Source organism: Staurois parvus, unplaced genomic scaffold (assembly GCF_062004578.1).
Source record: "Staurois parvus isolate SC_StPar_1 unplaced genomic scaffold, SC_StPar_1.0 ptg001163l, whole genome shotgun sequence".
NCBI classification, from domain to species: Eukaryota; Metazoa; Chordata; class Amphibia; order Anura; family Ranidae; genus Staurois; species Staurois parvus.
Window position 1 is genome coordinate 86469 of NW_028318959.1, and position 15131 is coordinate 101599.

At 47.5% G+C, this 15131-nt stretch overlaps 1 protein-coding gene across 1 annotated transcript in view; it reads right to left on the minus strand.

Annotated features, from left to right (window-relative positions):
* TEX11 (testis expressed 11) overlaps nt 1-15131 on the minus strand; it is a 117705-nt gene that overhangs the window by 68424 nt on the left and 34150 nt on the right. Inside the window, exons 8-9 of the mRNA XM_089659564.1 lie at nt 10112-10192; nt 2075-2160 (exon numbers count right to left, since the gene is read on the minus strand). Coding sequence (XP_089515690.1) covers nt 2075-2160; nt 10112-10192 — 167 coding nt within the window. The remainder of the gene's footprint in view (nt 1-2074; nt 2161-10111; nt 10193-15131) is intronic.

Here is a 15131-nt window from a genome sequence, read left to right on the forward strand (position 1 = left end):
ATGTAAAAAGAATTGTCCGCATTGCCCGGTATTTAAAAAAAAAAAAACATGTGGGTTCCCGCCCCATCTATACCAAACTCTTCAGGTCTGGTATGGATTTTGAGGGGATCCCCACGCCAATTTTTTTTTTAAATGGCGTGGGGATCCCCCCAAAATCCAAACCAGACCCTTATCTGTGCATGCAACCCTACTCGAACCATACCAGACCACATGCCCTCAACATGGGGGGGTGCTTTCGGGCAGGGGGGGCTCCCCCCAATGACCTTGTCCCCTCCAATGACCTTGTCCCCATGTTGATGAGGACAAAGGCCTCTTCCCCACAACCCTGGGCTGTGGTTGTGGGGGTCTGCAGGTGGAGAATCTGGAAGCCCCCTTCAACAAGGTGGCCCCCAGATCCCGCCCCCCCCCCCCCCATGTGAACGAGTATGCAGTACCATTCACAGAAAAAAAAACGGGTAATGTAAAAAATGACAGGAGACAGTCTTTGACAAGTACTTTTTTTAAAATAAAAAGACAATTCCCCCAAAGTAGATCTAACGTCAATCGCGATGCCGGCCGCCACCGCCTGAAAAAAGAAAAAAAATGCTCCGTTCTCGACGCTGGCTCCCGCCGCCTGACCGCTGTGCCGCAATGACAGTTCCTAAATACTGTGATGATGTCACATGCGCTGTGATTGGCCTGACCTATGGTCAGGTGCATTGCTTTGGCCAATCACAGTGCACTGTTAGGGCGCAGTACATTGTGGGGCGCGGCAGGCGAACAACTCGCCGAACACCCTTACCATTTGTGTGTTCGCCGAACGTACGTTCAACTCAAACATCTAGCCCAACACTAGTAGTGGGCGTATCCTATTGAGCCCCTCCCATGGCTCTGCTCTCTCTGCTTGTGCAGGGGTAGAGGTCTAGTTTCCGCCCTCTCCTGCTTTTTGTAGTGGGTGGAGCCTCCTGGGTCCCTCCTACAGCTCTGATCCCCCTCATAAGTGCAGGGTGACTGGTCTGGTCTCTACCCCCTCCTGTAGCTTTGTGTAGTAGGTGGAGCCTGCTGGGCCCCTCCCACAGCTCTGCTCTCTCTCCTTGTGCAAGGGGACTGGTCTTGCCTTCGCCCCATCCTGTAGTTTTCTGCAGTGGGTGGAGCCTACTGGGTCCCTCCTACAGCGCTGCTCCCTCTCCTTAGTGCAGGGTGACTAGTGTTGTCTCCGCTCTCTCCTGTAGTTTTCTGCAGTGGGTGGAGCCTACTGGTTCCCTCCTACAGCTCTGCTCCCTCTCATTAGTGCAGGGTGACTGGTCTGGTCTCCGCCCCCTCCTGTAATTTTCTGCAGTGGGTGGAGCCTACTGGGTCCCTCCTACAGCTTTTCTCCCTATCCTTTGTGCAGTGACTACTGTAGTCTCCGCCCTCTGCTGTAGTTTTCTGCAGTGGGTGGAGCCTACTGGTTCCCTCCTACAGCTCTGCTCCCTCTCATTAGTGCAGGGTGACTGGTCTGGTCTCCGCCCCCTCCTGAAGTTTTCTGCAGTGGGTGGAGCCTACTGGGCCCCTCCTACAGCTCTGCTCTCTCTCTCCTTGTGCAGGGGGACTGGTCTTGTCTGCACCCCCTGGTATTCTCTTTCTGCAGTGGGTGGAGCCTGCCGGGTCCCTCCCACAGCTCTGCTCTCTGCACAGGCGATGATGTCACTGCCACTTTTACAAGGTAATAGCAGGGTTTACAAAGGCATGTGGTGCTCACAATGTGGATTTCTATCCTTCGTGGCTACGGAGGAATGTATATAAATGGAATGTTTTGTGACCGGAGTTCAGCTTTAGGACATTGTAGCATTTATACGGTGAAATGGAATATATTTCATATAAAGGATCCGCCCCTTGCTTCAAGATAAGAGCCGTGCTTAGACATTTTTTCCCCCGAAGTAATGCCTGCAGAAATTCGATAAGACATCATTTAATAGGTCTGGACGATTTTAGAGATATAATCTTCATGAGAAGTTCCAGCACTGACGAGAAATCCGTTCCTTCCCCCATACCCCCTCCCATCCCCCGGTCTGTGTAGGCCCGACACATCCAATGACACCAGGGAAGGACTTACCTCAGCCAGAAGGTGCTCTGCTCATACTCTTTCCCTTCATACGTCTCGACTCCGAAATTGTAGCACAGTATGGACAGGTGAGGGGCCTGCAAACCAAATACCGGAGCGGTCAGTCACGTGTCATCGGGGACTGGCAGTGACACCAGGGTGCCAAATCCCAAACTTCAGACCCGGGAACCCTTCCATACACAGGTACCGAGACACAAATCAAAGAAGCATCAGAAAAACTACATAAAACTCAAAGAAAAAAAAGAAAAAAATAGCACAAGGGACGGAGCTTACATTCAGTGTGAAGTGCCCCTTGTGCTGATGGCTGACATGCAAAATCCTCCAGACCCCTCCCCCCCCTCACCCTGCAGCAGTCAATTTCTGGTGCTTTGCATTTCATGAGAAAAATACAAGGTGTTCAAGGTGTGAATGGTGGCTGTGCTCTGTGCTGAGTGAGAGACCCGTTGTGGTTGCTATGCAGCAGGGCAGCTGCTCAGTACAGGACCCGGAAGATTGCAATGATCACTGTAGGAGCGGTGACTACTACAATGGTTGCTATGCAGCAGGGCAGCTGCTCAGCACAAAGCCTGGAAGATTACAATGATCACTGTAGGAGCGATGACTACTACAATGGTTGCTATGCAGCAAGACAGCTGCTCAGCACAAAGCCTGGAAGATTGCAATGATCACTGTAGGAGCGATGACTACTACAATGGTTGCTATGCAGCAGGGCAGCTGCACAGAACAAAGCCTGGAAGATTACAATGATCACTGTAGGAGCGATGACTACTACAATGGTTGCTATGCAGCAGGGCAGCTGCACAGAACAGAGCCTGGAAGATTACAATGATCACTGTAGGAGCGGTGACTACTACAATGGTTGCTATGCAGCAGGGCAGCTGCACAGAACAAAGCCTGGAAGATTACAATGATCACTGTAGGAGCGGTGACTACTACAATGGTTGCTATGCAGCAGGGCAGCTGCACAGAACAAAGCCTGGAAGATTACAATGATCACTGTAGGAGCGGTGACTACTACAATGGTTGCTATGCAGCAGGGAAGCTGCTCGGCACAGGACCCGGAAGATCAAGGTGATCCCGGTAGTGGCGATGACTACTACAGCAATTTCCAGCTTCCAAAGTGTTCCCACAGGTATGGAATATGCATACTTACCTACTGTATGTCCAGGCCTGTCTTGTGCAACTGTGCAGTACACACCCTCATTGGAGGAGATGGTTTGGTATTGGTGAGAGTAATAGTGACCTACCATTGGTGTCAGTGGGAGGAATAGTGACCCATCATTGGTGTCAGTGGGAGGAATAGTGCCCCATCATTGGTGTCAGTGGGAGGAATAGTGCCCCATCATTGGTATCAGTGGGAGGAATAGTGCCCCATCATTGGTGTCAGTGGGAGGAATAGTGCCCCATCATTGGTGTCAGTGGGAGGAATAGTGCCCCATCATTGGTGTCAGTGGGAGGAATAGTGCCCCATCATTGGTGTCAGTGGGAGGAATAGTGCCCCATCATTGGTGTCAGTGGGAGGAATAGTGCCCCAACATTGGTGTCAGTGGGAGGAATAGTGCCCCATCATTGGTATCAGTGGGGGAATAGTGCCCCATCATTGGTGTCAGTGGGAGGAATAGTGCCCCATCATTGGTATCAGTGGGAGGAATAGTGTCCCATCATTGGTGTCAGTGGGAAGAATAGTGCCCCATCATTGGTATCAGTGGGGGAATAGTGCCCCATCATTGGTGTCAGTGGGAGGAATAGTGCCCCATCATTGGTATCAGTGGGAGGAATAGTGTCCCATCATTGGTGTCAGTGGGAGGAATAGTGCCCCATCATTGGTATCAGTGGGAGGAATAGTGCCCCACCATTGGTGTCAGTGGGAGGAATAGTGCCTCAACATTGGTGTCAGTGGGAGGAATAGTGCCCCATCATTGGTATCAGTGGGAGGAATAGTGCCCCATCATTGGTGTCAGTGGGAGGAATAGTGCCCCATCATTGGTGTCAGTGGGAAGAATAGTGCCCCATCATTGGTATCAGTGGGAGGAATAGTGCCCCACCATTGGTGTCAGTGAGAGGAATAGTGCCCCATCATTGGTGTCAGTGGGAGGAATAGTGCCCCATCATTGGTGTCAGTGGGAGGAATAGTGCCCCATCATTGGTGTCAGTGGGAGGAATAGTGCCCCATCATTGGTGTCAATGGGAAGAATAGTGTCCCATCATTGGTATCAGTGGGAGGAATAGTGCCCCATCATTGGTGTCAGTGAGAGGAATAGTGCCCCATCATTGGTGTCAGTGGGAAGAATAGTGCCCCACCATTGGTGTCAGTGGGAGGAATAGTGCCCCATCATTGGTATCAGTGGGAGGAATAGTGCCCCGTCATTGGTGTCAGTGGGAGGAATAGTGCCCCATCATTGGTGTCAGTGAGAGGAATAGTGCCCCATCATTGGTGTCAGTGGGAAGAATAGTGCCCCACCATTGGTGTCAGTGGGAGGAATAGTGCCCCACCATTGGTGTCAGTGGGAGGAATAGTGCCTCAACATTGGTGTCAGTGGGAGGAATAGTGCCCCATCATTGGTGTCAGTGTGAGGAATAGTGCCCCACCATTGGTGTCAGTGAGAGGAATAGTGCCCCATCATTGGTGTCAGTGAGAGGAATAGTGCCCCATCGTTGGTGTCAGTGAGAGGAATAGTGCCCCACCATTGGTATCAGTGGGAGGAATAGTGCCCCATCATTGGTGTCAGTGGGAGGAATAGTGCCCCATCATTGGTGTCAGTGTGAGGAATAGTGCCTCAACATTGGTGTCAGTGGGAGGAATAGTGCCCCATCATTGGTATCAGTGGGAGGAATAGTGCCCCATCATTGGTGTCAGTGAGAGGAATAGTGCCCCATCATTGGTGTCAGTGGGAGGAATAGTGCCCCATCATTGGTGTCAGTGGGAGGAATAATGCCCTATCATTGGTGTCAGTGGGAGGAATAGTGCCCCATCATTGGTGTCAGTGGGAGGAATAGTGCCCCATCATTGGTGTCAGTGGGAGGAATAGTGCCCCACCATTGGTATCAGTGGGAGGAATAGTGCCCCATCATTGGTGTCAGTGGGAGGAATAGTGCCCCATCATTGGTGTCAGTGGGAGGAATAATGCCCTATCATTGGTGTCAGTGGGAGGAATAGTGCCCCATCATTGGTGTCAGTGGGAGGAATAGTGCCCCACCATTGGTGTCAGTGGGAGGAATAGTGCCCCACCATTGGTATCAGTGGGAGGAATAGTGCCCCATCATTGGTGTCAGTGGGAGGAATAGTGCTCCAAGGGCCGGATAAAGGCAAGGAAAGGGCCACAACTGGCCCGTGAGCTGCAGTTTGGAGACCACTGCTATAGCTCAAAAACAGATCTCCCAAACGTGACTGCTGGGGTCAATCCAAGGGGACCCGGGTCTCCAGAGCCTGTGAGGGGTCAGATCCTGTCTCATAGACTGTGTACAAAGGAAGGAAGCCATGCCTGGTAGGAACCCCAGATGTGTGGGATCAGTGGTGGATACATCCACCAAAAAGCAGCACTGACACCCTAAGGAGACACAACATACATGTAGAAATCCCAGATTTCCCCGACCACAGGAGGAGAACCAGACAGGTTCCCTCCCCTGAAGGAGAAATATGTGAGCGTTGACCTCTGCCGTGGCTCTGAGCTGCGTGGATGCAGAACAATGGTGTCATTGTATGGACATGGATGGCTCCGGGGCTACTGCAACCTGATCTCCGGATGTGTAAACTGCCACTGTGTAACCTGTCCCTATGGAAGAACCGGCCGCTTCCCACTTGTAAAATAACTTCAGTGTGGAAACGTTCGATCCATTCTCTTTACCATCCGTGGTTCAACTTCGGGATCCCGGGAGGACGGGGAGGGGGGCGTGACACAGGGGCCACAGAAAATTGGAGTGTCGTGCTGCAAACACTGTCCTGTCGATCCTTCCGACGTTGATCCCTATTGCAAGAACTGCTGATCAAACTACAGCAAGCAGGCTTGAGACACGAAAACGATTATTTTGGGGTAAAAAGTGGCATTTCCAAAAAGAATCTGCAGCTTTGGGAAAAAACTTTCATTTTTTTTTCTTTTTTATTATTCGCTATTTAAAGCCATCGCAACATCTTCTTCGATATATATAGTCACCTTGTGCAAAAGTAATATATATAATATATACAGGAGATTTATCTATCGCGGACATTGACTGTTGCTTTGTCACATTGCTGAAAAAATAATAGATAAATCTCCTGTATATATTATATATATTATTTTTCAGCAATGTGACAAAGCAACCGTCAATGTCCGCGATAGATAAATCTCCTGTATATATTATATATATCGTGGACATTGACGGTTGCTTTGTCACCTTGTGCAAAAGTAATATATATAATGTATACAGGAGATTTATCTATTATTTTTTCAGCAATGTGACAAAGCAGCTGTCAATGTCCACGATAGATAAATCTCCTGTATATATTATATATTTTTTTTTTCAGCAATGTGACAAAGCAACCGTCAATGTCCACGATATATATAATATATACAGGAGATTTATCTATCGCGGACATTGACGGTTGCTTTGTCACATTGCTGAAAAATAATATATATAATATATACAGGAGATTTATCTATCGTGGACATTGACAGCTGCTTTGTCACATTGCTGAAAAAATAATAGATAAATCTCCTGTATACATTATATATATTATTTTTCAGCAATGTCACAAAGCAACCGTCAATGTCCACGATATATATAATATATACAGGAGATTTATCTATCGCGGACATTGACGGTTGCTTTGTCACATTGCTGAAAAAATAATAGATAAATCTCCTGTATATATTATATATATCGCGGACATTGACGGTTGCTTTGTCACATTGCTGAAAAAAAATATATATAATATATACAGGAGATTTATCTATCGTGGACATTGACAGCTGCTTTGTCACATTGCTGAAAAAATAATATATATAATGTATACAGGAGATTTATCTATTATTTTTTCAGCAATGTGACAAAGCAACCGTCAATGTCCGCGATATATATATGTAATATATACAGGAGATTTATCTATCGCGGACATTGACTGTTGCTTTGTCACATTGCTGAAAAAATAATAGATAAATCTCCTGTATACATTATATATATTATTTTTTCAGCAATGTGACAAAGCAACCGTCAATGTCCGCGATATATATAATATATACAGGAGATTTATCTATTATTTTTTCAGCAATGTGACAAAGCAACCGTCAATGTCCGCGATAGATAAATCTCCTGTATATATTATATATATCGTGGACATTGACGGTTACTTTGTCACATTGCTGAAAAAAAATATATATAATATATACAGGAGATTTATCTATCGTGGACATTGACAGCTGCTTTGTCACATTGCTGAAAAAATAATAGATAAATCTCCTGTATACATTATATATATTATTTTTCAGCAATGTCACAAAGCAACCGTCAATGTCCGCGATATATATAATATATACAGGAGATTTATCTATCGCGGACATTGACGGTTGCTTTGTCACATTGCTGAAAAAATAATAGATAAATCTCCTGTATATATTATATATATCGCGGACATTGACGGTTGCTTTGTCACATTGCTGAAAAAATAATATATATAATGTATACAGGAGATTTATCTATTATTTTTTCAGCAATGTCACAAAGCAACCGTCAATGTCCACAATAGATAAATCTCCTGTATATATTATATATATCGCGGACATTGACGGTTGCTTTGTCACATTGCTGAAAAAATAATATATATAATATATACAGGAGATTTATCTATCGTGGACATTGACAGCTGCTTTGTCACATTGCTGAAAAATAATATATATAATGTATACAGGAGATTTATCTATTATTTTTTCAGCAATGTCACAAAGCAACCGTCAATGTCCGCGATAGATAAATCTCCTGTATATATTATATATATAATTTTTTCAGCAATGTGACAAAGCAACCGTCAATGTCCGCGATAGATAAATCTCCTGTATATATTATATATATCGCGGACATTGACGGTTGCTTTGTCACACTGCTGAAAAAATAATATATATAATGTATAATATATACAGGAGATTTATATATCAGGGACACTTTGTCACATTGCTGAAAAAATCCATTACTTCTCATGGGGCTCAACACAAAGTCACAATCAGACAAAGGCAGCTGCAAAGCAAGCAGTGTCCGCTCTTCTCTCTGTTCGGCTAGCCCATGGGGCTCTGGGAATCTTCTGTCACGCATTAAATGTTGATTGATAAAACAAGGATTTTATATACAGTGGGGATGGAAAGTTTGGGCCCCCCAGCTACAAATTTGTATTAATGTGTATAAAGAAGCCAAGGAAAGATGGAAAAATCTCCAAAAGGCATCAAATTACAGATTAGACATTCTTATAATATGTCAACAAAAGTTAGATTTTATTTCCATCATTTACACTTTCAAAATAACAGAAAACAAAAAAATGGCATCTGCAAAAGTTTGGGCCCCCTGCAGAATTTATAGCATGCACTGCCCCCTTTGCCAAGCTGAGACCTGCCAGTGTCATGGATTGTTCTCAATCATCGTCTGGGAAGACCAGGTGATGTCAATCTCAAAGGTTTTAAATGCCCAGACTCATCTGACCTTGCCCCAACAATCAGCACCATGGGTTCTTCTAAGCAGTTGTCTAGAAAACTGAAACTGAAAATAGTTGATGCTCACAAAGCTGGAGAAGGCTATAAGAAGATAGCAAAGCGTTTTCAGATGTCAATATCCTCTGTTCGGAATGTAAATAAGAAATGGCAGTCATCAGGAACAGTGGAAGTTAAAGCAAGATCTGGAAGACCAAGAAAAATATCAGACAGAACAGCTCGCAGGATTGTGAGAAAAACAATTCAAAACCCACGTTTGACTGCACGATCCCTCCAGAAAGATCTGGCAGACACTGGAGTTGTGGTCACTATTCCACTATAAAGAGATACTTGTACAAATATAGTCTTCATGGAAGAGTCATCAGAAGAAAACCTCTTCTACGTCCTCACCACAAAAATCATCGTTTGAACTTTGCAAATGAACATATAGACAAGCCTGATGCATTTTGGAAACAAGTTCTGTGGACCGATGAGGTTAAAATTGAACTTTTTGGCCGGAATGAGCAAAGGTACGTTTGGAGAAGAAGGGGCACAGAATTTAATGAAAAGAACCTCTGTCCAACTGTGAAGCATGGGGTTGGATCAATCATGCTTTGGGGTTGTGTTGCAGCCAGTGGCACAGGGAACATCTCACGAGTAGAAGGAAAAATGGATTCAATAAAAGTTCAGCAAATTTTGGATGGCAACTTGATGCCATCTGTGAAAAAGCTGAAGTTAAAGAGAGGATGGCTTCTACAAATGGATAATGATCCTAAACACACCTCAAAATCCACGGGGGATTACATCAAGAGGCGTAAACTGAAGGTTTTGCCATGGCCTTCACAATCTCCTGACCTCAACATCATTGAAAATCTATGGATAGACCTTAGAAGAGCCGTGCGTGACAGACAGCCCAGAAATCTCAAAGAACTGGAAGACTTTTGTAGGGAAGAATGGGCAAAGATACCTCAAACAAGAATTGAAAGACTCTTGGCTGGCTACAAAAAGCGTTTACAAGCCGTGATACTTGCCAAAGGGGGCAGTACAAGATATTAATTCTGCAGGGTGCCCAAACTTCTGCAGACGCCATTTTTTTGTTTTCTGTTATTTTGAAAGTGTAAATGATGGAAATAAAATCTAACTTTTGTTGACAAATTATAAGAATGTCTAATCTGTAATTTGATGCCTTTTGGAGATTTTTCCATCTTTCCTTGGCTTCTTTATGCACATTAATACACATTTTTAGCTGGGGGGCCCAAACTTTCGATCCCCACTGTATATATATATATATATATATAAAAATGTTTAATTTTAGTACTGACAACAATCAATAATAAGGACAAATAAAACACACACATAGGTCACACATCACACATCCCACCTTCTTTGGTTGCCTCAGCAACATGTCTTTGCATCTCAGAATCCTATCCGAAGCGGTCTGAAAATCCTTCCGAGCCACGGCCTGGGTGGATGCACACAATGGGAAAGTCTTTGAATGTGACAATTGCCATAAAATATATATATATTTTTTACACTGAAGCCCATTACACCTTCATGCTCCGTTGTGCTGCATTAGGGCTTGTTTACACTTGCTTCAAAACGTGGCGTTGGAGACGCTTTTTTAAAGCGCTTTGAATGCCAATTAAAGCCCCATAAAATGGTCACCTTACAGTCCTGTTCATACACTATATTGCCCCAAGTATTGGCTGGCCGCCCTCTCCACGCACATGACCTGTAATGGTCCCCCAGTCTTAGTCCGTAGGGTTCAATATTAGGTTGGCCCCGTCCTCTCCACGCATATGACCTTTAATGGCCCCCCAGTTTTAGTCCGTAGGGTTCAATATTGAGTTGGCCCCCCGCCCTTTCCCCACACATGACCTTTAATGGCCCCCCAGTTTTAGTCCGTAGGGTTCAATATTGAGTTGGCCCCCCGCCCTTTCCCCACACATGACCTTTAATGGCCCCCCAGTCTTAGTCCGTAGGGTTCAATATTGAGTTGGCCGGCATTTCCACACATATGACCTTCAATGGCCTCCCAGTCTTAGTCCATAGGGTTCAATATTGAGTTGGCCCCGCCCTTTCCCCCACACATGACCTTTAATGGCCCCCCAGTCTTAGTCCGTAGGGTTCAATATTGAGTTGGCCGGCATTTCCACACATATGACCTTCAATGGCCTCCCAGTCTTAGTCCATAGGGTTCAATATTGAGTTGGCCCCGCCCTTTCCCCCACACATGACCTTTAATGGCCCCCCAGTCTTAGTCCATAGGGTTCAATATTGAGTTGGCCGGCATTTCCACACATATGACCTTCAATGGCCCCCCAGTCTTAGTCCATAGGGTTCAATATTGAGTTGGCCCTCCCCTTTCCCCGCACATGACCTTTAATGGCCCCCAGGTCTTAGTCCGTAGGGTTCAATATTGGGTTGGCCCCGCCCTTTCCACACACATGACCTTTAATGGCCCCCCGGTCTTAGTCCGTAGGGTTCAATATTGGGTTGGCCCCGCCCTTTCCCCCACACATGACCTTTAATGGCCCCCCGGTCTTAGTCCGTAGGGTTCAATATTGGGTTGGCCCCGCCCTTTCCACACACATGACCTTTAATGGCCCCCCAGTCTTAGCCCGTAGGGTTCAATATTGAGTTGGCCCCGCCCTTTGCAGCTATAACAGCTTCAACTCTTCTGGGAAGGCCGTCCACAAGGTTTAGGAGGGTGTCTATGGGAAGGTTGGACCATTCTTCCAGAAGCACATTTGTCAGGTCAGGCACTGATGTCGGGGGAGGGGGCCTGGCTCGCAGTCTCCGCTCTAATTCATCCCAAAGGTGTTCTATGGGGTTGAGGTCAGGACTCTGTGCAGGACAGTCAAGTTCCTCCACCCCAAACTGGCTCCTCCATGTCTTTATGGATCTGCACAATGCAGTCAGGCAAGTACCGTTCTCCTGGCCACCGCCAAACCCAGACATGTCCATCGGATTGCCAGACAGAGAAGCGTGATTGGTCACTCCAGAGAACACGTCTCCTCTGCTCTAGAGTCCAGTGGCGGCGTGCTTTACACCACGGCATCCGACGCTTTGCATTGCACTTGGTGATGGAAGGCTTGGATGCAGCTGCTCGGCCATGGAAACCCATTCCATGAAGCTCTCTACGCACTGTTGTTGGGCTCATCTGAAGGCCACACCAAGTTTGGAGGTCTTTAGCTATTGACTCTGCAGACAGTTGGTGACTTCTGCGCACTGTGCGCTTCAGCATGGGCTGACCCCGCCCTGTCATGTGACGTGGCCTACCACTTGGTGGCTGAGTGGCTGTTGTTCCCAGTTGCTTCCACTTTGTTATAATCCCACTAACAGTTGAGCGTGGAATATTTAGTAGCCAGGAAATGTCACGGATGGACTTATTGCCCAGGTGGCCACCTATCACGGGACCACGCTTGGAGTCACTGAGCTCCTGAGAGCGTCCCATTCTTTCACCAATGTTTGTAGAAGCCGTCTGCATGCCTAGGGGCTTGATTGTATACACCTGTGTCCATGGGGGGGATTGGAACACCTGAATCACATGATATGGAGGGGATTGGAACACCTGAATCACATGATATGGAGGGGATTGGAACATCTGAATCACATGATATGGAGGGGATTGGAACACCTGAATCACATGATATGGAGGGGATTGGAACACATGAATCACATGATATGGAGGGGATTGGAACACCTGAATCACATGATATGGAGGGGACTGGAACACATGAATCACATGATATGGAGGGGATTGGGACACCTGAATCACATGATATGGAGGGGATTGGGACACCTGAATCACATGATATGGAGGGGATTGGGACACCTGAATCACATGATATGGAGGGGATTGGAACACCTGAATCACATGATATGGAGGGGATTGGAGCACCTGACTCACATGATATGGAGGGGATTGGAGCACCTGACTCACATGATATGGAGGGGATTGGAACACCTGAATCACATGATATGGAGGGGATTGGAACACCTAAATCACATGATATGGAGGGGATTGGAACACCTGACTCACATGATATGGAGGGGATTGGAACACCTGAATCACCTGATATGGAGGGGATTGGGACACCTAAATCACATGATATGGAGGGGATTGGGACACCTGAATCACATGATATGGAAGGGATTGGAACACCTGAATCACATGATTTGGAGAGCCGGCCCAATACTTTTGGCAATATAGTGTACATCGTGTTCAAAAGTTATACTCCGTGATGATTTCTTGGTGCTTCAAAGCGTCTCCAAAGCCTCCATAGAAGTCTATGACGACGCTCGCTTACAGCTCCTGCAGCTTTTGAGAGGCTTTTATTCAGCTTTGGCTTGGCTTTGTTCTGGAGGTATTGCAGGTATGAGATATCAACGCACACACAGGGCACCTTCATTGACCCCGGGTTCTCACTGATGCGGTGCCAAATTCGCAGCACCTTTTTGGTGCGGATGCGGTGCGATTTGCGTCATATAAAATGTACGGCTCAAATCGCACCGCACAGAATTTGCATGTGATTTGTACAGGAATGCGGCGCAGTTCCCGTGCGAATCACATGCGATATGCCGCACCGCACAAGAAAAAAATCTGATCCATCCTGCGGGGATCGTCGGCTTGCTTTGAAACTTACCTTTTCGTGGAGTGATCAGTTAACCCCGTATAGGTTGCAAGCCGACGATCCCCGCAGGATGGATGGGATCTGCGGATTGGGGAGGATAATGGACCGGACTCCGATCCATTACGCTCAATCTGCAGATCCCATCCATCCTACGGGGATCGTCGAAGGAGGTGTCACCAAGTGTTCCGGCACCGGGTGACACCAACCCTAGGGACGCCTCTGGCTCCGACCAATGACCGCTGTCATTGAGGACAATAGGGTGCAACTTGGAATGCGATTTGCAAGCCACATGGCATGCAGATCGCATGCCATGTCGCACCCAGTGTGACCGGGATCTTAAAGCGGAGCTCCACCCAAAAGGGGAAGTTCCGCTTTAAGGACTGCTCCCCCGCTCCCCATTAAGGATTGGCACCTTTGGGGGGCAAGGGGGAGCCGGCACCCGAATTTGACAGGTACCCGCTCCCATTTCCGGTCCGGAAGGTGTCCTCCCTCCCTGTAGTCCTTTGGAACACGTGACAGGTCCCTGAAGACTACAGGACCATTCATGAAGCTGCACTGCCGGGTGCCCTCACTGAAGATGCCGGCCTCCTGGGATCCAGGACGGCTGGTGAAATGGGCTGTGGGGGACACACCACGGGACCGAGGGACAGGTAAGTGGCTGAATTTTTAAAAGTCAGCAGCTACAGTTTTTGTAGTTGCTGACTTTTACTTTTTGACAGGTGAGTGGAACTCCGTCCCCTACACTCCACCGAAACTGCCTTACTCAAACTCTCCAATGACCTGCTAACCGCCAAAGCTAATGGCCACTATTCAGTGCTCCTACTCCTTGACCTCTCTGCGGCCTTCCACACAGTCGACCACCCCCTCCTCCTCAAAAAACTACACTCCCTCGGCCTCAGAGATTCTGCTCTCTCCTGGCTCTCATCCTACCTGTCACAACGCTCCTTCAGCGTTACCTATAATGCTACCACCTCCCCCTCACTCCCCCTCTCTGTTGGGGTCCCTCAAGGCTCTGTCCTCAGGCCCCTTCTCTTCTCCATCTACACCTCCTCCCTTGGCCAACTCATACACTCTCACGGCTTCAACTACCACCTCTATGCCGACGACACACAAATCTATCTCTCAACCCCCCACCTCACCCCCTCGGTCTCCGCCCCCCACCTCACCCCCTCGGTCTCTGCCCAAATCACACACCTACTGAGCGACATATCAGACTGGATGTCGCTCCACTTCCTTAAATTGAACCTCTCCAAAACCGAGTTTCTTGTCTTCCCCCCAGCCCGGACCCCACCCCCCATTGATTTCTCCGTCACATCCAACAACGCTACCATCAAACCCGCCCCGCAGGCCAGAGTACTGGGTGTCATTCTGGACTCCAACCTATCCTTCCAGCCCCAAGTCCAATCTTTAACAAACTCGTGCAGACTCCACCTCCGCAACATGCAGACTCCACCTCCGCAACATGCAGACTCCACCTCCGCAACATGCAGACTCCACCTCCGCAACATCGCCAAAATCCGCACGTTCCTAACCCCAGAAACCACTAAACAGCTCATCCACTCCCTCATCATATCACGACTCGACTACTGCAACTCCCTCCTCACTGTCCTGCCTCGCCGCTGGCTATCCCCGCTTCAGTCCACCCTGAATACGGCTGCCAGACTCATTCACCTTTCCAACCGCTCCGTCTCCGCCACCCCCCTCTGCCAATCCCTCCACTGACCTCCACTCAGTGTCCTCCACCCCCCTCTGCCAATCCCTCCA